Genomic DNA, 21,787 nt, shown 5'->3' on the forward strand with positions numbered 1-21,787 from the left:
TCAAATAAAATGAGGGTATTCCTTCAGTGTTCAAAATCCCTAAGCACTACTGTATGAAGGCCTACCTCATACAGTCTTGGGAAGTCTAACCCTGTTTTAGGAATATAGGCTAATGCCTGTGCAACTGGGCATATGCAGCAGAAAAAAAGCAACGCTTGTCAAGTGTAAACGAAATCTTGTTTGGTTGTAATCTAAGGCTAGGCCTTATCCTGACTGAAGCTTTATTCAGACGTGTTGGTAAACAGCTGTGGGATTTGTTGGATAAACTGAGAGGATGACATCATGAAACTTTGCTGTCACACAAGTGACATTGGGCGGGTACATAAACTCAACTGAATGGAGAGGTAACCGCATTCACGCACAGAAAACAAGTAGGGCCTACCCAAATCTTGATAAGAAGCAGAAACGCGACACAAGACATAGAAAGTTGGTCTTGAAGGCCTATGCTTGTTTCCTACATTGGAACCTTTGAACACAGGCTACCACTTACGTTACCTCTTAGGCTACTTATTCAATGAATATGGCTGTTTCCGAACTAATGCTGAACTAAGGTGTTGTTGGGAATAAACCAGCCAATCACAACAGTAACGTTACTTCTTGGTACAACAATATTAGCCAGAGGAATCGGTTACAATATTTGTTTCCACACACGTTTAAATATATGGCTATCATATAACCTTACAGTAACTTCGGTGTGAAGCTCGCTACTTTGTTGCATAACAGACCACTATGGCTCTGTGTAGCTTGGTCCGATCGTGTTAGAAATATAGCTGTAAGTCTTTACCGTTGTCGTTGTCGATATACAAATTGTGACATTGTTTCAAAATTCGTTCGCTTGGTGTAGTTATAGCCGATTCCAATGGGTTCGCGACTGAGCGGGGCTTTCTACCGCCCGACATGTTGAGAGGTGAACGGAATCACTCGTTCACACTTCAGATAAGGGGGGACGTTAAAAGTGTTGCACCAATTTTGTCACAGAGGCACTTCGTGCCTCCATGTGGCCACTACTTGAAACGACACTGTGTGCATTGTCTACTCGGTCTCGCCCTGGCTACCACCATACTAAGCTCAATATTCTAAGACTGAATATTAGTCTGGGGAGTCTGCGCTTTATTTCTACTGCACGAGGCGTGATCAATAGGCACAGTTCAAAAGACTCTGTGCGCATTCGGATAGTCCAACCAATCATTATCAGACCAATGATTCGGGTATGCCTTTTGGATAAGATAGTTTGTGATTGGATCCAGCAAACGTGGACAGGAAGCAGGAGAGATAGATGTGCAGGTTTAAATCCAAATCACCGGCAGATCAGCCTGGACTTTTACCCAGTCTGTCTCGCCCTCACATTTCCACTTTATACCTCCACTTATAATTGTTCACTTGTTTGTTTCCTGTCATCATTTCTGTGTATGGGTACACTGGAGATTCACGCCACTCCGTCCAGCCTTTTATTATTTTTTATTATATTTGTCAATTTGTTCATCTGTCTGTTTATGTCTTGATGCCTCTGTGGAGTGCTTTTGGGTTGCACTCTGTGCATTAAATGCTCTTTATAAATAAATGTGACTGGACTTGCTCACACACACAGTAGCCTACACTCCCTCATTCCAACCTCAATTTTCTTGAGAACTTAGATGATCAGTTTCTTTGGGAACTTTAATTAACTATCCAATCCGAATGAAATTATGTTATGTAGGCCTAGTTGCCCTGCAACATTGCTCAAACTGAGCATGCATTGACAATGTCAGACACTTGTCTCCACTTTGTACCACTAGGCAAGTTTCTAAGTGGTTTGCTGTGATGTCAACATTGTGGATTGAGTGGCCCATAGTGGCGGTGGGGTTATGGTATGGGCAGGCGTCTGTACAGAGATACCGTGATGAGATCCTGAGGCCCATTGCTGTGCCATGGGAAGCCCCAGGTTGCCAGGATCTACACAATTCCTGGACACTGAAAACATCCCAGTTCTTGTACGGCCGGCATGCTCTGGATCGGCGTATACGACAGCGTGTTCCGGTCCTGTCAATATCCAGCAACTTCACACAGCCATTGAAGAGGAATGGACCAACATTCCACAGACCACCACAATCAACAAGCAGATCAATTCTGTGTTGCCCTGCAAGAGGCAAATGGTCACACCAGATACTAACCGGTTTTGGGACAAACCTGATCAACTGAGATGTGTTGCACTGCGTGAAGCAAATGATGGTCACACCAGAACTGTTTTTTTGGACAAACCTGATCAACTGAGACCTGTCACACCAGATACTGGTTTTCAAACCCACCCACCCCTCCCCCTCCCCCTCCCCCTCCCCCTCCCCCAATAGAGTGAAACTGTACATTTCAAGTGGCCTTTTGTTGTGGCCAGTCTAAGGTACACCTGTGCAATAATCATGCTGTGTAATCAGCATCTCGATATGCCACACCTGTGAGGTGGATGGTTTAGGTTATATCGGCAAAGGAGAGGCGGTCACTAACACAGACTAGCAGATTTGTGAACAATATTTGAGAGAAATAAATCAGATCTTTGCTACTTTGACATGTTTTGAAGCTTTTGTTAAGCCTATGTAAAAGTTCATGAACAGAAATGAACGTATTAATCTTATGGGATTCTTTATCTCGTGTTTTTCAGCATTCAGCAGTTGTTCATTGATACTAATATTCTAATGTAATATGACATGTTCCAAAGTTTCCCCCCCTAGGGCTCCTAGGCCAAAATTGCATCACCAAGAAAGCATCACCTCGGCCAAAGATCATAGCTCTATGATCTTTGACCTCGGCAACGCTATTTTCACTACGCCACCGGACTATTCATCATACCTAGAGATGGGCGTGGGGTACTGTCCATAAGATCATCTTTCAATGCAAATCAAAGGTATGGTGAAGGGTGGGACTATTTAGATTTCAAATTCCTCTGCCAGCGCTTCAATGTTGCACTTTTGTGCTGCTTTCTGGAGCGGATAGGCCACCTTGAATGTGTTGCTCCGTCCAGAGCCATGTTTTATCTACCGCTCTGGCTCCGTCTATAGCCTGATATTCTTTTTGAACAGCGACGCCGTCGTTGCATATCATCTATTGACGGGCTTTGCATTTGTGAAACCGGGTAAGATGAACGCCACGTTATCCCTCTATTCCTCTTAATAGGCTCAACTTTCTACATTATGCCTAACTTGGCGGTTGGCATTTACTATTACCAATATTGAAAGGGGTAGATAAAACAGAGTTATTCAAGATAATTTAATTACTCAAGTAGGCTAAACGATCAGTTGGCCCATCAATGTGTTTTTCCATTGATTATTTTGTATCCATTCTCCATGTAGATGCGTGTGGAATAACTGGTCCGCCATCAAATTCTCCATGAAAATACTTGGCCGCAGCCAAAGTTACTTGCCTATCCTTACCCTACAGGGCAATGTTTCTTTCCATATAATTTGCAATTTGTATGCTGTTTAAGTTCGGGTCAGACTTAGAACAAGACATTGATTGTGTTGTTCTGTACATAAAAGAGACACAGCTAGACATGTTTCTCTCTCAAAACTCAGAGGGTAAGTAGGCTACTACTGCCGTCAAAATATTAGTAGGCTACAAAAGGAAAATTAATGAAAAATGAAAAAGTCCAAACAAAATGGAGATAGGATGGAGACGGAGCCTTTGCTCGGAGATATCGAGGAAAAACATGTGCAAATTGAGGTAAGCCATATTTCATCACATTTACAGCAACATTTATTTAATTATCCATATTTTCTATGATATGATGATGGGATAGCATGTCTCGTGGGACCTATTATTTGGCTAATGCAAGGAGACTTCCTTGACAGCACAATGTTGTGGTTATTTGAATTATTTCCATCATTAGTCAACAGGGGCGGACTGGGCATCTGGCCAGGGGCGCACTGGGCATCTGGCATACCGGGCATTTTCCCGGTGGGCTGCGGTGCTATTTGGGCCGATGGTCCAGAGTACAACACTTTATTTATTATTATTTATTTTTTTTTCATCTTGGCCTATATGTTATTGTTTCTGACCGGCCCATAAACCAGACAGTTTATTAGCGGCCCGATTGACATTGGGCTGGCCCAATCATTAAAAACCAACCACTTTCGCTTTGGTTCTGCCGGCGCAGGCTATGCATAAAACAAAAAAAGTCTGCCTATGTGTTTGATTCCTAAACCACTGGCCCTTGACACACGCTGGTCTGGCCCATAGTTTATTTTCAACTTCAACTTAATCTTCAACTTTATTTTGTTCCCCAATGGGGCAATTCATTTGCAGGAGTGAAGAGCACAACACAACATAGCCTACAAGACACAACACAGACCACTCACATAAAGGGACAGATCATGACAGCCAAAGACAACATGATGATAACACTGAAAATAACAAACTGTTATTTTTAAAATAACAAATAACAAACTGTGCCTTGACCAAGCTGGCCAAAGTGCTATTTGGCTAAAGTGTTCTCCACTGACAGTTACAAGGCTCATCTCGCCCAATCATATCGTGCAACTCTTTTGCGCCGGTAACATAATCTGTTGGGATCTTCGGAAATAAAGAAAAACGAAAATGAGGTGCAGAGAAGCTACGAGACAAAAAGAAGCTCAAGTCAACGCAGCAAAATGCGCAACCGATATGTTTGCCACGGCAGGGCCTTCACTAGCTCCTGCAGGTGACAGTGATGGTTGTGGCAACATTGAACAGGGACATGCAGTAGAACTTGCGGTAAGACAAGTGTTCAGAACACCTGTAGGCCTAATAAGTAAAGCAACCCACTTCCTTGGTAAATCTGATAAAATAATGAAACGTCAATGATATTTTTTTGCCTAATGTTCTATGGCCAGGCTAGTTGGCATGCTAGTTAGTTTGTAGTTTGTTGGCAGTTTTTATGTAGGTGGTTAGGGACAATTTACACTTTTTAAATACTACAATGTTGATTATGTAATGCCAATGCAGCTGTGCGCTTTTTTACAAGATAATCCAACAAATCTAATCTTATTTGGAAATGGAAATGGTTTTGGTTTTGTTTTTAGGCTATTAAGTAGTAGTAGTAGTAGGCCGAGCCTAAGTTACTTTTTAGATTTGGAAAAAAATAATTTGGGAAAGTTTTTATGTAGCCTAGGGTTAGGCTGGCTAAAGACAATGTAGGCTACAGTGAAAGAAAATCACACTTTTTTAAAATGGCATAATTTTGTTAATGTTATGCCATTGCAGCTGTGTGCCTGTTGATCAGAGAATTCAATACTCCTGGACCTGACTGCATCCTTATGTAAAAAAAGAGTGGGGTGGGGTGAAGTAGAAAAACTTCACCCCACAGTCTCTAGTCATGTATTGTTAATCTACTGTAGGTAGAGATTTTATCCCCAGAAGAGTGTTAGTGAGAAAGAGAGGAGAGAGTCAGCGTGAGAGAGGGATGTGATTAGTATCAGTGAGGGAGATTAGTATCTGCGAAAGAGAGGAGAGAGTCATAACTCATTGCATGGCGTAAGGTACATGGTTTTAAAGAGTTGCATTCAAGAGACCGAAAATGTAACAAATGAGGTGGGCCGGTCCGATCCAAAATGCCAGGGCCGATTTTTTTTGTCCCAGTCCGCCCCTGTTAGTCAACTCCTCTTACCTGCAGTTGTACTCCACATTGGTCTTGGAAACCATGATTTGCTACATGCCATCATAGATTGCTCAGAAATAATAAAGGTCTATCTCATCAAACATTCCGACTATCATATAAGTCAAATCTCTGGTGAGAGTTATTTCTCTGACCACTGCATTTGCTTAAACGTATGTTAGTACTGACTTGTAAGAACTTTGCATTATGATCACCGCATTTATAAAACAAGCTGTCAGTTTTGCATGAATTTTGTATTGGGATTAAGTCATTCCCTTCTGTTTAGTCTCCCAGCAGAACACTGGTTATGGCTGCCTGTGCCTCTTGCATTGGAGGGACTTTTCAATACGGATTTAACATCTCTGTTGTAAATGCACCCACAAAGGTAAATATGTTTACAGTGTTGGCATACAGTATCATTTTAACTGAGACTGCTATGGTTGATATTTTCTGTAACTTCCTGATCAAATCAAATTCCTTATCATTGTTATCATTACATGATATTGTACACACCTCGTGTGTCAAACATACATCATGTCATGAACGATCATGATTACATATCACAGATGTACTGTACAGCAGGTCTTGAACCCAGCCTGGTCTCAGCACATCTGTGTAGATAGCCACTCTATCAGTACCTGTGCCTCCAATAGCCTACCTTCTAATGCATGTCCAATACCCATCCCTGGAATGTCTCCATAGTGTAGGCCATAGTGAGGCTCTCCACGCCTGACCTGGCCAATAGCGATCAAGTTCAAGCAGCATCCTTAACCATAATCACAGCCTTCGTCACAGACTTGTCACATGAAGTAGACCTGGTGAAGGTCAGACTGTGCTTAGTAACAGGAAAGAGGCGCGTGACACACAACTGTGCGAAGAGCAAGTCACGGTCTGATGTGTGGACTTTGGTGTTCTCTTATTATCCACCCTGACCCCCTCGCCTGTCCCCTGGTTCCTCAGTATGTGATGACGTTCATCAACCAGACATGGATGGAGCGATACGACACGGAGATATCAGAGCACCGTGTGACCCTCCTCTGGTCTATCATCGTGTCCATTTTCACCATCGGTGGACTTGTGGGCTCGTATGCTGGTGGAGTTTTGTCGATCAAGTATGGAAGGTATTGCACAGTCATGTTTTATTCCTCTTTCATCGTGACCTGAATGAGGACATCTAGGCTACCATATGGAAATATGCTACAAATTAGACACATACGATATAGCTGCTGTAATCTAATTCATACTTCAGTCACGCCCCATATGAATTACCATAAAAAGAATGTGACGGTGTCATACCATGGTCTGTTTATTACAGCATTCTCCTACAGGTAAAGCCAACTAGCTAATATGTATCATTCACTTTTATTCAATCACTTTGGTTGCTCTTGGAATTCGAGTTCAGTTTGACAGCATGGCAGGTACATACTCCTTGAGTGACATGAGCAACTTAAAACCATGCTGTTATTATATTATTTTGTCCTCAGAAAACACATTAGCTGGTGAATGAATTTGAAATTCATTTTTGACTGAACTTGGTAATGAGTGGCAAATGATCAAAGTAGTCCTACTGCCTCCCATAACCCCTTTGTTCTGTTATTGTTTCATTATAGGAAAGGGACATTGATGATGAACAACATATTTGCTTTGCTTGCAGCTTTTTTCATGGGAATTAGCCAGACTACACATTTGTTTGAATTGCTCATCATTGGACGTTTTCTAATTGGCGTAAATGCAGGTAACTATCCAGACAAATTCAGAGAGGATTGTCTTCATCCTTGCCTTTAAAATATATTTGGAAGATAACAAAAGATGAAGAAAACGTTTAGTTAACGTTTGGCAGTAATGGCATCGGCAATACTTGAGAAGTCTGTCCCTCTGATCCCTCTGATGTGCAGGTATTGGCTCATGTGTCCAGTCCCTCTACCTGGGAGAGATCGCCCCTCGGGCCCTGCGCGGGGCTATGGCCATGGGCACCTCCGTGTTCATCACAGGGGGCATTTTTGTGGGTCAGTTGGTCGGACTGCGGTAAGTAAGCGCCAAGGTTGTTAACTGACCTCTTGGATTTGCTAAAAGCCCGTCACACTGAATTCACTCGTGGCCTGATGCACAGGACTGATAAGAGCATGACCACAAAAAACATACTGTCCTTTGTGCATTCATCCATGTGAAATACTTCACCCATGCATGACCAGGCAACGGTTCTGTTCTTAATCTACCCCACTAACATCAGCTGACTGTTGTTGCAGTGAGTTGTTGGGGGGAGAGGAGTACTGGCCCCTCCTGCTGTCCACCACCTGTGTCCCAGCAGCAATGCAGCTCCTCCTTCTGCCCTGGTTTCCAGAAAGTCCCCGTTACCTGCTGATAGACAAAGGGGACGAGCGTGCGTGCGATGAGGGTAAGGGCAGTTATTTAGATACTCTGTATACAAGATTGTATGATTATAGTCTTTTGTGTGACCGGTCAGTACGTGGAGTTTCTTGTAGTCGTGTGTACACTGTCTAGGATTCCAGTAAATGATTCAGTTAAAGGTAAACTATGCAACGGTTTTCAGTTAATCAATTCGTTCCATACTGTTATGATTAAATGAGTCATTACCGGTCGAGCAATGTTTTTTTCGGCCGCCCTAGTGGTCTGTAGCGGTAGAACCACGATTGCAATTTCAGGAGGCCTCGGGCACGCAACCATGGTCTACTCCAGGAAGTGTCATATGAAGTCTCATGAAAAAGCACGGCAGATGGACCGATTGAGGAGTTTCGTAAAATATACACGCTAAAGCTGTAGGGGAAGCTCTGCAGAGAAATATGCAAGCATAAAACGAGCGAAAACGAAAAGCGAAAGCGGCAATGAAATCGCCAATCCTACATAGTTTCCCTTTAAATATGACTTAGTGCATACACATAGCAGTCAAAACAATTTTAGTCTTGGACCATAAGACCTGTTGTAGAATTAGCGGTGTTGATTAACAGAGAGAAAACGCTGAAATAACACATTTTGTCCACCTGTCATGTCCAGAGAAGAAATGAATGAGCCATCGTATGGTTTTCTAGCAAAGTGCTCAGAACAACAAACACATTTTTATTCCCGGAACATAAGGCCTGTTGTACTACCACCAGTACTGACAGGCAGATGTATTATGATTGGTGCTGTTTATGCCAATGAATGAGTGAATTTAGTTCAATTTAGTGGATCCAACTTCTAATCATGCATTGTATGAACAAATGGTTGTGTGGACTCAACTCCCATTTACATCAATTCAACAACATTACACAGTGGAGCTGATGTGCATTTTCAAGTTGTCTTGACTAAGCTTGCAGTTGTGTTGACTTCATTTTGTTTGTTGTATTAACATAGCAAGTAAGTTGCCTCGGTTGCCTTGGTGGTTGATGATATATCCTCAGAAAAGACACTCTAGTCTAGGGGCAGGATATCTAGGAGACCGTGGGCATCAGGATGGTTCTCTGTGAGCCACTGGTGAAACTGATTCCAGACTAGCCTCAGAAGGGATTCATTCATGATTTTGTGGAATCTCAGAGATCTATTGTACTTACAGTATGGCCATCCAAAACACACCACTTGCAGATCCCTCGGCCACAGCTCAAGATTCAATGCATATGTCCCTTAGGCCTGCAGCTTGGAAGCGCTTCCCAATCACACCCAAGAACATACAGATGGTGTGAAAGACTGCAATCTATGTGCCCACAGAATTTCTGTAACTTTACAGTATGGGGCCTGATCAAAGGCAACTGACTGGTTGCTGATGTGTTAGGAAGTCATGATTTTTTTTACTTTGAAGGAGAATCTCATGAACAGTTGCCATCAGTATGACCAGGGCATTGATGGTTGGCAGAAAGCTGACAACACTGGGAATGACATCCACAGAGTTTGATGCTAAGATGTTGTAACCTGTTCAGCTAGGGACGCTTTGATTTGTGACAGAGTGCAGTATGCATAGCAACCATAAGGAGTTCTTCAAAGCATCAGCATAGATATGTCTTGACCTCAACTTAGGATCTAGATAGAGGACCACACCTAGTTCCCACAGCATACAATGGCAAAGCTGGCAAAGAGACAGTTCTCTGTTTGCTCTTGGGCACATCACGATCTGGCCTAGGCAGTTCAGGATCGAACATCCAAGGCTGCACTGTTATACCTTTGACCCTATGGGATGTTCCACGGCCTGTCAGTGTTACTTTTTGTCTATTTGTGTTATCTCAATGAAAGTATTGAAAACTTTTGAGTTGAAAGTTCACTTGACACATAAACAAAAGTTGAGTCAACAAAAAGGGGAAATATTTTTTTACAGTGTACAAATAAGCAATATCTTTACCTCTGAGAGAAAGTGGAATAGAGCATTTTGTCTAATATTCCAATCTGTGGTTTAATGTTCTGCATTTCTCACTAGTATAGGCCAATTTGACGCTAAAAGTATGCTCCCACTGTACGTCAGGATCCTGTATGATATCTGTACTGTTTTCCTAAACATGGATAACGTAAGGCGTCAGGGTTGATATCACTTCTTGTTGTCTGGTACAGTACATCAAAAACCTATTTGCGTCATTGATAAGGGTAGACTGGATGGCTCCTGACTTTGCCACTACAGTATGATTATCTATCATTTGCTGTTGTGTACTTAAACCAAAACGATTTCCTTGTCTAGTTAGAGCAGCTGATGATTGTTAGGTGAAGTCATGCTGTCTCTCCCTTGATGGGCATCATTACAGTGCATGAAAAGGCACTGTATTGTTCTTCCTAGGCTTCATCTTCTTATTATTATTATTCCGCTTACCACTTTTTCCATTTTTCGTGCACTGTTTAACTTAGAAACTTCATTCAAACTTTGTAACGTAGGTCTTCTTATGGACCAGGTTGGTATGACTTTTCAACTTTGTAACTTTGTACATTTTAAACTACGAATTAAAAACTGTTAATCCTGCAATTTGATTGGCTGTTGGAATCCTGCAATTTGATTGGCTCCCAGAATCCTGCAATCTGATTGCAGGATTCCAATATGAAAGTCTGACAGTTTAAAAATGCTGAAGTTATCTGTTTTGGGCTGTGGAAAGTGGTAAAAAATGGTCAAAAGTCTGTTTCTAGATATAAGTTTGTTTTGCATTTTATGTTAATATATGTTTTGCACTGGTACTTTCCTCGAAATTACATTTTCTAGTTGTAAATAAAACTCTGTTCCTGATCTTTCCTACCATTGGTCTGATTGGGCCTTCATTCATCTGTGGTATCGAAATCACCATCACCTCACACTTTTCCCTCGACCTTTCCCACGACGGCATGTGCTTGTGTGAGAAAAGCACAGCACCATGCAGTTTTAAGCAAATGCTGCTAGTGAAGACTTAATGTCTGAAACAGACGCAAATGGTTTTGTGTATCTGGTCCTGAGTCTCAAATGTTAAAATAACATGTATTGTCACCCAGTGGTGTCTAGTGAATAAGGACTCATGAGCAGAGGAATTGTCTGCCCTCTTGTGTTCCTCAACAGCACTGAAACAGCTTCATGGTGCAGATCAATACCATGGAGAGAAGGCAGACATCGAGAGGGAGAGACTTGATGCTCTCGGAATCAGACCCAAGAAGCCCTGGGAACTGTTCCAGGATCGGAGTCTTCGCTGGCAGCTCCTCACAATCATTATCTTAAACATGTTCCAACAGCTCAATGGCATCAATGCGGTGCGCTTTTAAACATATCTCATAACCAAGACAATGGTGTTGAGACATAATTTGAGTCATTGTGTACAGGCCTACTGGTACCTAATAAATCTAATTTTCATGATAGATAAATATAAATTAATATCTGTAAATATAGTAAATATATGTTGTGGTAATATGTAATATCTTTAATAGACTGGAGTAAAATGATTCATATTCAAAATTAAGGATAACATTTTTACTGTGATTAAATCACTTAACATGACATCACTGGGGTCAATGACAAATACAATAGTGTCTCACAATAATGTAAGAATTGGATGCAGCTCATACAGTAATATGTCTTGTCTTTACTGTAATTCTTCCATTGTGATTTCCTGTTCCAGATCTATTTCTATGCAGATTACGTGTTTTCCCAATCAGGGATTCCAGAAGATAAGATTCCTTATGTGACACTTGGCGCTGGATTATCCGAGCTTTTTACTGCTCTTACCTGTGTAAGTCATCTTATTTGAGTAATCTGGCCATGTTAGTTAGTATGCTGTGGTGAGAAGGGGGACATTACTTTCACTAATGACAGATGCCTAATGCTATACCCATACCCCATCAGAAGACTTTGACAAGATTTGGGAAAGATTCTTGAAAGATTGGAATCTTTTAACTAATGCCCCCCATTCAAGCTTTACTCAAAAGACTACAATCTTTCAAGAATCTTTCCCAAATCTTGTCAAAGTCTGCTGCTGTAAGGATGGCTTCAATCACAATAAATGTGACAATCACGAGTGATTCATGTTCCACAGCGTACAACCATGAAGTAACTGCTGCTTGTCCTTAATGATAAGCAAATGAGGAAAACAAATCAAATAGTAACTGGATTTATCTTGGCTTGCCATGCAACAAAAGACCTGATCGTTTTTCCAGAAGTTTCAGTACGGCCCATAGATTCACCCTGCGTTCACACTGTCTACGTCCGTCAACGGATCTCATTCACTTTGCATGGGGCGGACTCCAAATGCATTGTGGGTCCGTCCGTTCCTTCAGCTCCGTTGCCTCCGTCAAGAAAGTTGAGAAATTTTCAACTTTTCAGGCAGCGACGGATCCGTCAGCCATTCAGATCGCGTGTATGTAAATACACATACGGCAGACACGCCCTCCGACATCCGTCGACGGACGGAGATGGTGTGAATGCGGGGTCACCAAACTGGAGGTGGACAGGCAGGAGCAGGAGACCGCAGGACTGTCATGTGACATGATGTGGACTGTTGTTGTGCCTTTGCAGGGTCTGCTGATTGAGTCTCTGGGCAGGAGAGCACTCATCATCGGGGGATACTCACTCATGGCCTTCTGGTGCTTCTGCTTCACTCTTGCTCTCACTTTCCAGGTGAGTCATTTCACACACACACGTACTGTACTGTACGGCTCTGTGTGAAAAGAAAGATTGTGCAAGAGACAGAGATTTGCTCGGCGTTAATAAACTGCCAGCATTTGCTGTATTGGCGAGACCCATAATTAATCATCAGTTTCAGGGATGGAGTTATTTTACAATCTTGTAATCCTGTGTGTGTGTGTGTGTGTGTGTGTGTGTCAAACCATGAGTAATGGGATCTGAAATGCTGGATAATTCTTTTCTCTCCTCAGGATGTCAGCCCATGGGTGCCGTATCTCAGTATGATCTGTGTCTTCGCTTTCATCCTCAGCTTTGGCTTGGGACCAGGTATACTGTAGTCATGAACTAAAATACAGTACAATAATTATTTGTGCCCATTTTTTCAGTTAGTTCAACATCAGAATATAAGCACAACATGTTTTAGCCTAAATGACAACCCAAAGGGAGAGGTGCATTATGCTTAGCAAATGCATGTAATTCAAGGACACCAAATGTGAATATTGCCGTATTTCTGATTTAGGTGGCGTCACCAACATTTTAACTACGGAGCTGTTCACCCAAACCACACGCCCTGCTGCCTACATGATCGGACTGTCAGTTAACTGGCTCAGCTTCTTCGGCATTGGAATGGCTTTCCCATTCATTGTGGTAGGTGCCACAAGAGAGACTTACAATAGATATTAGTATGATCCTTAGGGAAAAAGACCCCAACGACATACAGTATTGCTCAAAATGGCAAAACCACTTGTGATTTTTTTAGCTAACCATTTAAAGTCTAACTGATACAACTGAATTAAGGATTGTCATCGTTGCGGTAATAACAATGTTCAATTTGTTCTTTTGCTATCCAAGCTAATAGGCTATATGCTTTTTTTTCAGGGTGGGCTAAAGCAGTACTGCTTCCTGGTGTTCTTGGTCGTCTGTGTTATAGTGGCCATCTACATATTCCTTGTAGTACCAGAAACTAAGAGCAAAACCTTTCTGGAGATTCATGCTGCATTCCAATTCAAGGGTAGAAAAGACGGGGTTGGAGCGTCACTATTGTCAGGTTCTTTGTGAAATTAACAATTTCACTCATTGCAAAGGGACCTCACAATTTTGTAACTGATGCCTTTACCTGCGTTTAACTTGTTTGGTTATCATAAAACGTTTTTCCATGTGATCAAGAAATAAAGACATGAACACTTAGTCTTTTTTAATGAATGCTTTTTACGCTCTGTAAATTAGATTTCTTACTCAGGCAGCCATAATTTGTTTTGAAAAGAGTCTTAAGGGGCATTCACATACGTCGCTACTCGCACATCGCTCCTCGCTTCCGTTAACTGTCAATCATCTCTATTCTACATTCTGATTTGGTACTCGCTTTACTCGCTTCACTCGCATCGCTGGAAGTTAAAATTATTTGAACTTTGTACCCGCCCACATCGCATCGCTAGACCTCGCATCGCCTGTCCTGGCCACATTCAGCTAGAACACATTCACTTTACATTGACAGTACTCGCTCAGAGATGGGCGAGTAGCGACGTAGGCCTATGTGAATGCAGCTTAACCTTACCTAGAATTCATTGCACCATAGTCCTATTTATGCCGCATTCCAGGCAACTGGGAGGTCCGATGTGTCACACTTGGAGTTCACAAAGTCTGACCTCAAAGAAGCGAACAATGTCAGAGCAATGTCAGGTGAACAATGTTAGAAATAAACTAAGGACATGGCTGACTGTGAGAAGTTGACATATGTTTTATTTTTGTAAAGGCTATTAGATTGTCAGCAGTCCATCCTTATAGAAACCAATAGAGATGGAAAAAAGAATGTACAGTATGAGGTAGCAGACCCCATTCGACCATACTTTAAACACGGCCTTCTTTTTTCGTTTCAATAGCCTGGTAAACTTTAGGCACTGCCATTGTTGTGTGACATCAGATTACTACATCTCAACGAAGTCCGGGTACATCGATTTACCCTGACCTGCCAAGTAGGACCTCTCACCTTGACCGAAATTCCAATGTGATTCTTGTAGGTTAGAAATTCCAGACCTTCCAGTTATCTGGAATGCGGAAAGATATGGGATAAGATATGGGCCTTGGTGTCTGCTCCTCATGATACTCCTGGCTGTTGCCTTCGTTTTGCCCCTGTGTCCTGTCCCATGTCTTCCTTTATTTATCCTTGCCATGTGCTTCTGTTTCAGGCTGGGTGAACCCTGCCTGAACTTCCGGGGAATTTGAATTTGCCCCGACAGCTCAGGCTGGAAACAAGCAGATCTATGTTCGCTGTTTACTGCCAGAACCTTTGGCGCCAATCAGAAACGGCCATACTCTAGTCCTGGCACGCTATTGGCCGGTGATAGACTAATGTTCAACCTTAAAAGATTGAGTTTAGTATAGACCTCTGAAATTTGCCTACAAAAAGGATCCAAAGCTGCCATCTTTGCCCATATAAGGAGATCCGGGAGTTAATTGAAGCTAACTGCCTATGGCAAGTTGCATGGTAAGTTAGCTCTGGGGTAGCAAAGACAAAGATCAAAGTGTGCCGTCTTCACCTACCGAAGATCACAGTATCCACTAAACGGCTGTGGACAAAACTGTGTAGTGAAAAACGTCTGCATTTCCAATGTCATCATCCCCGCGAGAGTTTAACAGGTGCGATAATTGAAAATCCCCATGTTATTTTCCCGTAGAAATAAATTCTTAATTGATCTCACCTGTGTTTGTGTAATCACTCTCCTGTCCTGTCCAGTTTGTAATGTTTTGTTATACATTTGGGTCCTAAACTTTCATCACCATTCTCTATTCAGGGGAACTTGACTGAGCTTTAAGAAATAAGAAAAATAAGTAAAAAAAAAAAAAAAGGAAGGATATCAAACTTGAAGCAAATGTGACAAATCCAATATGTTTTCAATATGTTATTGTTGTTTTAATTAGTGATACACCTCTGTCTTTCTTTGTAACACATAAATCTATTCAGTATGTTTACATTTATTTCTAATAGGCCTATAATAAACCTGAATACCAAATTGGGTTATTGGTACTGTTTTGAGGTGAATATTTCCTTGGATGGAATTTCCAGGGTAGTGTAGGCCTACCGAACTTCCCGTGCCCTGGTTAAAGGAACACTTCACCGTTTTTTTCATATTAAACTGTGTTATTCCCTTAATTAAGACGATTTGATACATACCTCTCACGTTTCAATGCATGCCCTCACTGGCTCTGGCGCGCGGCGCAACTTTGATAGTGTAGCGCTTATAGACCTGGACCAGTAAATTCAGCACTAAACATCAACCTAGGCTCGAGAGAGGGGTAGGCATAAACCAAAACAACAAATGAATAAGTTGAACAATTGACAGTTTTATTGCCTCAACAGCAATGCAAATGTACCACATTCAGTGGCAAACAGAGAATGAATTGTTAAAGAAGACAATTGAATGTTAAAGAAGAGCTCTTCAAATAAAATAGAAATAAAGGAAACTTAGAATTCAAGATACTGGAATGTGTTCAGTCCTTGCATGAAATGTATTGATTCCAAAAGTTCAGTTCCTGTATGAATGAGTGTATATTGATTCCAAATGTTCAGTTCCTTGAACGTATGTGTGCGTATTGATTCCAAAAGTTCAGTTCCTTGAACGTGTGTGTGCGTATTTTGACTACAGTGTGGAAAAGCTTATCTGGTCGATGAACGAAAGAACAATCTTGGAGTTCTCTGAGACGAATCGTACGGTTGGCCACACCGCTTCCACGATTGTCCTCAGTCTCACTGGGCTGGGCTCGCCATCTATGATCCAATTCTGATCTGGTCGTTCAAAAAACCAATCTACACAAAGTGCAGAATAATAAGAATTGTGTTCTACTTCTATTCTTAACATGAGACTCATTAACTTCTTTCTATTTCTCTTAGAACATCTTGTACTGTGTAACCAATAGCTAAGGATGCACTTACACTACAATGAGATGAATGACTTACATCACAATAAACAATATTGATGAAAATATAAGCAAATACATTACTTATAAGCATGTACTTTCCGTACAAATTCAATGAATTGCATAAATGAAATTACTATAATGTTTTTAACATCATTAACCAATGTACTTATCTTTCATACATTTGTCTTTTTACTATAACATAGATTTTTAACCTTTTCAAATATCATGAATTACATTTTACCATTTAACTTGTGAAACTCAAAAGATATGCATTCTCAATGCATCTGCATTATAACTCATTAGCACTCGCTATTACTCTCAACTGCGAGGCTAAAATGTAAACAAATGAAGCGCCACGGATCTCGCATGGCTTAGAACTCTTTCAATGACTCGGCTGGCCAGGCTAACATGCTGCGCCAGCTAGTTAGGGCGTTAGCTATCTTCTAACACTGAATATAATGATACGGCTTGTATCAAAGTGGAAGGAAACATTTCAACTCTCGTCGGAGATTAAACATTCTATCAACCAAGATAGCGCATACCAAGGTTTCATACAAACATTGAGCATAGTCTAACTCATACTCCGATTGGTTTTGAATTATATCTTTCCTAAGTTGCTAGTCAGAACTTAGCCAAACGTGTCTCACTCACCGGAGATTCCAATGCACTGCAAACTCGATGAAATCACAATGTTTCTTCACTCAAAGTGCCGCTTACGGTAGACTTTAACCTTATGTGTAAAGCTAGATGTAAACAACCGACTTTTCGTGAATATTAGATTAATTATTTATTCGCAAATCCAGGAGCTCGGTCAGATGCACGTTGCAGGAACTATATCGGTGGTAAAAGAGAATGTCTTCTAGTATGGCGCTCTAGTCTTCCAACACATAGAGCGCCCTCTATAGGAAGTTACTTGTCATTGCATTTAAATTAGTAGCCCTAATTTCATGAGGGTTACACCCTCCCCCCTTGACTCTGCATGGGTCCTCTCATGCTTGACCTATTGTCAGTCTAAATAACTCTAATAGGGGAAACATCATGATCAGCAAGGGTGTCAAGAGTTTGATTAAAGCTTTCTAAGAGACTCTTTGCAAAGGAGATTAAGGGTCTACCTAACTCCGGGTAGCTGAAACGACCAGGGGGTCGGCGTATTCTCTCAGATCTGCGTGAAGAGTCATGTGTCTCTGTGTGTGTAACATTTTCACTTTCTTGACTTACATCAGTTTCTGTATGTGTCACTGAGTTATCTGTATCACTATTTTGAACTTCAGTTTCAGTTTCCTTTTCAGGACTCTCTAGGCTAACAGAAGATATATCTTGGTCGTCAACAGCAGCAGCTGGAGTTTCATCCGTCTCATGAGGTAACTTATCCACGTCAGTGTGAGCTGGTTCGAGCATAACTTCTGGTTCCACTGATTCATCCACTGCAGGAGGTGCTCCAACAGGTTCTGCCGGCAACACAGAATGGTCTGCATTGGGCTCATCCTGAAGCTGGGGAGTCAACGGCATGGCTGGTGTCACAGGGGTTTGCGGTCTTGGGATTTCATATACTTGAACAAACCTTTCCTCAGGAACAACAGACGGGACAGGACAGTACGTTAAGTCATCCTCAGGATCAGAGTCCTCTTCAAGAGGCTGAGGTTGGCTACGTCTGGTTCTCGGCCGTCTTTCCTTTGGCTGGTCCTTTTCAACATCCTCTGGTTCAGACAAATCACCGCAAGGGAGCAGGAGATCCCTATGAAGAGTTCTGACTGGACCATCTCCATCTATGGGCTGTACCATGTATACAGGTAGGTCTCCCATCTGTTTCAGAACTTCATACACACTGGATTCCCATTTATCCGCAAGCTTGTGCTTGCCTCGCAGCCGCAAGTTTCTCACAAGCACATGATCACCTTCTTCTAGTGTTGACTCTCTTACTGTCTTGTCAAAGCGCCGTTTATTTCATTCAGCAACCTTCTGTGAATTCCTCTTGGCAATCTGGTAGCTTTCTTCAAGCCGTGCTTTCAGGTTTCTCACATACTGGGAGTGAGACCTAGGTGCACCATTCTTCGCTGGCAGACAGAATGCAATGTCCACTGGAAGCCTAGGCTGGCGCCCAAACATCAATTCATATGGGCTAAACCCAGTGACCTCATTCTTGGTACAGTTGTAAGAATGTGTTAGGGGTTTCACATAGTCACGCCAGTGACTTTTCTTCTTGTCACTCAAGGTCCCTAACATACCAAGAAGAGTTCGATTGAACCGTTCGACTGGGTTCCCTCTGGGGTGGTAAGGACTGGTGCGCACTTTGGTGATACCGGCAAGGGCACAGAGCTCTTTTATGAGTTGAGACTCAAAGTCCCTTCCCTGATCACTAAGTAGGCGCTCTGGAAACCCATAATGCACCAAATACTGCTCCCAAAGTGACTTCGCAACTGTCGTCGCCTTCTGATCTTTTGTAGGTATGGCGACCGCATACTTAGTAAAATGATCCGTGATTACTAAGATGTCCTTAGTATTATGACTATCAGGCTCTAAAGATAGATAGTCCATACATACTAATTCCATGGGGCGTGTCGTCTGGATATTCACGAGAGGAGCTGATCTTTCAGGTGGCGTCTTCCTACGAACACAGCGTCCACATGTCTTGATCTTGTTCTCAACATCTACGGCCATCTTCGGCCAATAGAATCTTGACCGGACTAAGTCTGTAGTTCTTTCCACACCCATGTGTCCCATATCATCATGGAGGCACTTTAGAATGGTGGACCTCAGGGATGAAGGAACAACAAACTGGTAAGTGATGTCATTATCATACTGGCGGGTTCTGTAAAGAAGACCATTTTTCAGCTCAAGTCGTTTAAACTCTTTGAGCACTAACTTGAGCTCCAAGGAATCAGATTTGAGGTTGGGATTTTCTTCATCTCCAGTCTGTAACAGCTCGACAACAGGACCAATGACTGGATCAGATCGCTGATGATGTTGGAGCTCTTCTTCACTGTAGGTGGGTATGGTAGGACAACCTAGCGCTCCAGCATCTTCATACACATCTGGGACCGCATCTGCATGAATAGCCAGGGATTCCACCAAAGTAATGGAAGGTAAGTTGTTATCGGCCTCACTCAAGAGATGGCGGTGATACAAGGCATGAACTGTGTCAGCTGTTAAATGTTGGTGGTCAGGAGATGAAGCGAGATGGTGAGATGCAAACTGTTTCATCCGCTCCTTCTCCTCAAGAGAAACATGGTCGTCTTCCAGAGTGTCATGTGGCCGTCTGGAAAGGCCATCAGCGTCTTGGTTGCATTTTCCAGCGCGATATTTGATGTTAAAATCGAAGGTGGAAAGTGCAGCCAACCAGCGGTAACTGGCAGCGTCAAGTTTGGCTGATTTTAAAATGTATGTCAATGGATTGTTGTCTGTTATTACTGTGAATATATTTCCGTATAAATAATCTTGAAATTTTTCCACAACAGACCACTTTAAGGCGAGGAATTCCAATTTGTGGGCTGGATATCGCTTCTCACTGGGCGAAAGCCCTCGACTCGCATAGGCGATAACTCGCATGTCACCATCCTGTTCCTGGTAAAGAGCTGCCCCTAAACCATAAGTGCTCGCATCTGTATGGAGAATGTACGGAAGTTTCGGATCAGCAAATCCAAGGATAGGTGCTGATGTGAGTTTCTCTATGACCGTTTCAAAAGCTCTTTGGCAGGCAGGTGTCCACCGACTCGCGAAAGGTTCTTTGGTATTGAAGTAAACTCCAGTGCAGGGCGTTGTTCTTTTACCCTTCTTGTAAGGTGAGTAGCCCTTGGTGAGGTCATTCAACGGTTTGACTATTTTAGAATAGTCCTTCACGAATCGGCGATAATATCCTGCAAAGCCTAAGAATGATTTGAGGTCTTTGAGAGTTTGAGGTCTAGGCCAGGTGCGGAGAGCACTGACCTTTTCAGGATTGGTTTCTACTCCTTTTCTGGAAACTATATGTCCTAAATAACTCACTGAGCTCTGAAAGAAATGACATTTCGAAGGAGAAAGCTTTAAGCCGTACTCTCTCAACTGCTGAAGAACACGTAAAAGCCTTGCTTCATGTTCCTCTAGTGTGCTGGAGAACACTATTACATCATCTAGAAACACTAGAACTTCCTTCAGGTTAAGACTGCCCATACATCTCTCCATTAACCTTTGAAAGGTACTAGGAGCATTCGTAACGCCTTGAGGCATGCGATTAAATTCATAAAATCCTAAGGGACACACAAAAGCAGTCTTAGCCTTATCACAATCCTCCATCTCAATCTGGTAATAACCAGACTTGAGATCCATCACTGAAAACCACTTGGATCCAGCAAGAGCGGAAAAGGCTTCTTCAAGGTTGGGGAGTGCGTATGCGTCGCGAATAGTCAGTGAATTTAGCTTCCTGTAGTCTATACAAAGACGGACGTCTCCATTCTTTTTACGAACGACAACGATTGGAGAAGAGTAAGGGGACTCCGATTCCCGAATCACTCCAGCATCAAGAAGGGTTTTCAGATGTTTCCTTACAGCTTCATAATCGTTGGGATGAATGGGTCGGGACTTCTGCTTGAAAGGCCTCTCGTCTTTTAAAGGGATAGTTCGCGTTTTAAGACACGAAGTTATATGGGTTCCCCGTCAGCAACGTTGTGCATCAGCACTGACTTACCCCGCAACAGCGTCCTGTGAGCCGAGATCCAGCCGGTTTTTGATGCTGAAGAAAGTAGTCCGGCAAGTTTCTGGGGTCACGAAAGTAAAGTGTTTTTCTTCTCAAAACCATATGCGTTCAAAAGAGTGATATATTTGCACCACAAAAACGTTGTCCAGGAAAAATTCAAACCTCGTTATCACTTACTTATTTTTCGTGATTCCTATCACTGCGCGCTACTGAGAGCTGGACAACGTTTTTGTGGTGCAAATATATCACTCTGTTGAACGCATATGGTTTTGAGAAGAAAAACACTTTACTTTCGTGACCCCAGAAACCTGCTGAAGAAAATAGTCCGGCATCAAAAACGATCAAAAACCGGCTGGATCTCGGCTCACAGGACGCTGTCGGGGGGTAAGTCAGTGCTGATGCACAATGTTGCTGACAGGGAACCCATATAACTTCGTGTCTTAAAACCCGAACTATCCCTTTAAGTTGATGTGATGTCTTACTTTAGAGGTATGCCCAAAGTCAAGATCGTGTTGGGCAAAAACGTCAGCATAAGACTTTAGACTCTGTGTTA

The 21,787-nt window shown here is 42.3% G+C and overlaps 2 protein-coding genes across 3 annotated transcripts in view; one reads left to right on the plus strand and one right to left on the minus strand.

Annotated features, from left to right (window-relative positions):
• The window catches only part of si:dkey-98f17.5 (uncharacterized protein LOC569123 homolog), a 16,196-nt gene extending 15,292 nt beyond the window's left edge, over positions 1–904 (minus strand). Inside the window, exon 1 of the mRNA XM_062542668.1 lies at positions 785–904. Coding sequence (XP_062398652.1) covers positions 785–899 — 115 coding nt within the window. The 5' untranslated portion in view covers positions 900–904. The remainder of the gene's footprint in view (positions 1–784) is intronic.
• A 2,092-nt stretch (positions 905–2,996) lies between these two features.
• On the plus strand, positions 2,997–15,282 carry LOC134089523 (solute carrier family 2, facilitated glucose transporter member 11-like). Of its 2 annotated transcripts, XM_062543969.1 has the most exons (13): positions 2,997–3,103; positions 3,321–3,690; positions 5,886–5,984; positions 6,560–6,720; positions 7,210–7,334; positions 7,495–7,624; positions 7,846–7,994; positions 11,094–11,281; positions 11,647–11,757; positions 12,540–12,641; positions 12,899–12,974; positions 13,168–13,295; positions 13,527–15,282. In XM_062543969.1, the coding sequence occupies exons 2-13, from the start codon at positions 3,607–3,609 to the stop codon at positions 13,704–13,706; spliced, it is 1,533 nt and encodes a 510-aa protein (XP_062399953.1). In that variant the 5' UTR covers positions 2,997–3,103; positions 3,321–3,606; the 3' UTR covers positions 13,707–15,282. The 2 variants fall into 2 exon arrangements, with proteins under 2 accessions (XP_062399953.1, XP_062399952.1); XM_062543968.1 differs by lacking the exons at positions 2,997–3,103; positions 3,321–3,690 and adding an exon at positions 4,485–4,719.
• The last annotated feature ends 6,505 nt before the right edge of the window (positions 15,283–21,787 follow it).

Source organism: Sardina pilchardus, chromosome 8 (assembly GCF_963854185.1).
Source record: "Sardina pilchardus chromosome 8, fSarPil1.1, whole genome shotgun sequence".
NCBI lineage: Eukaryota > Metazoa > Chordata > Actinopteri > Clupeiformes > Clupeidae > Sardina > Sardina pilchardus.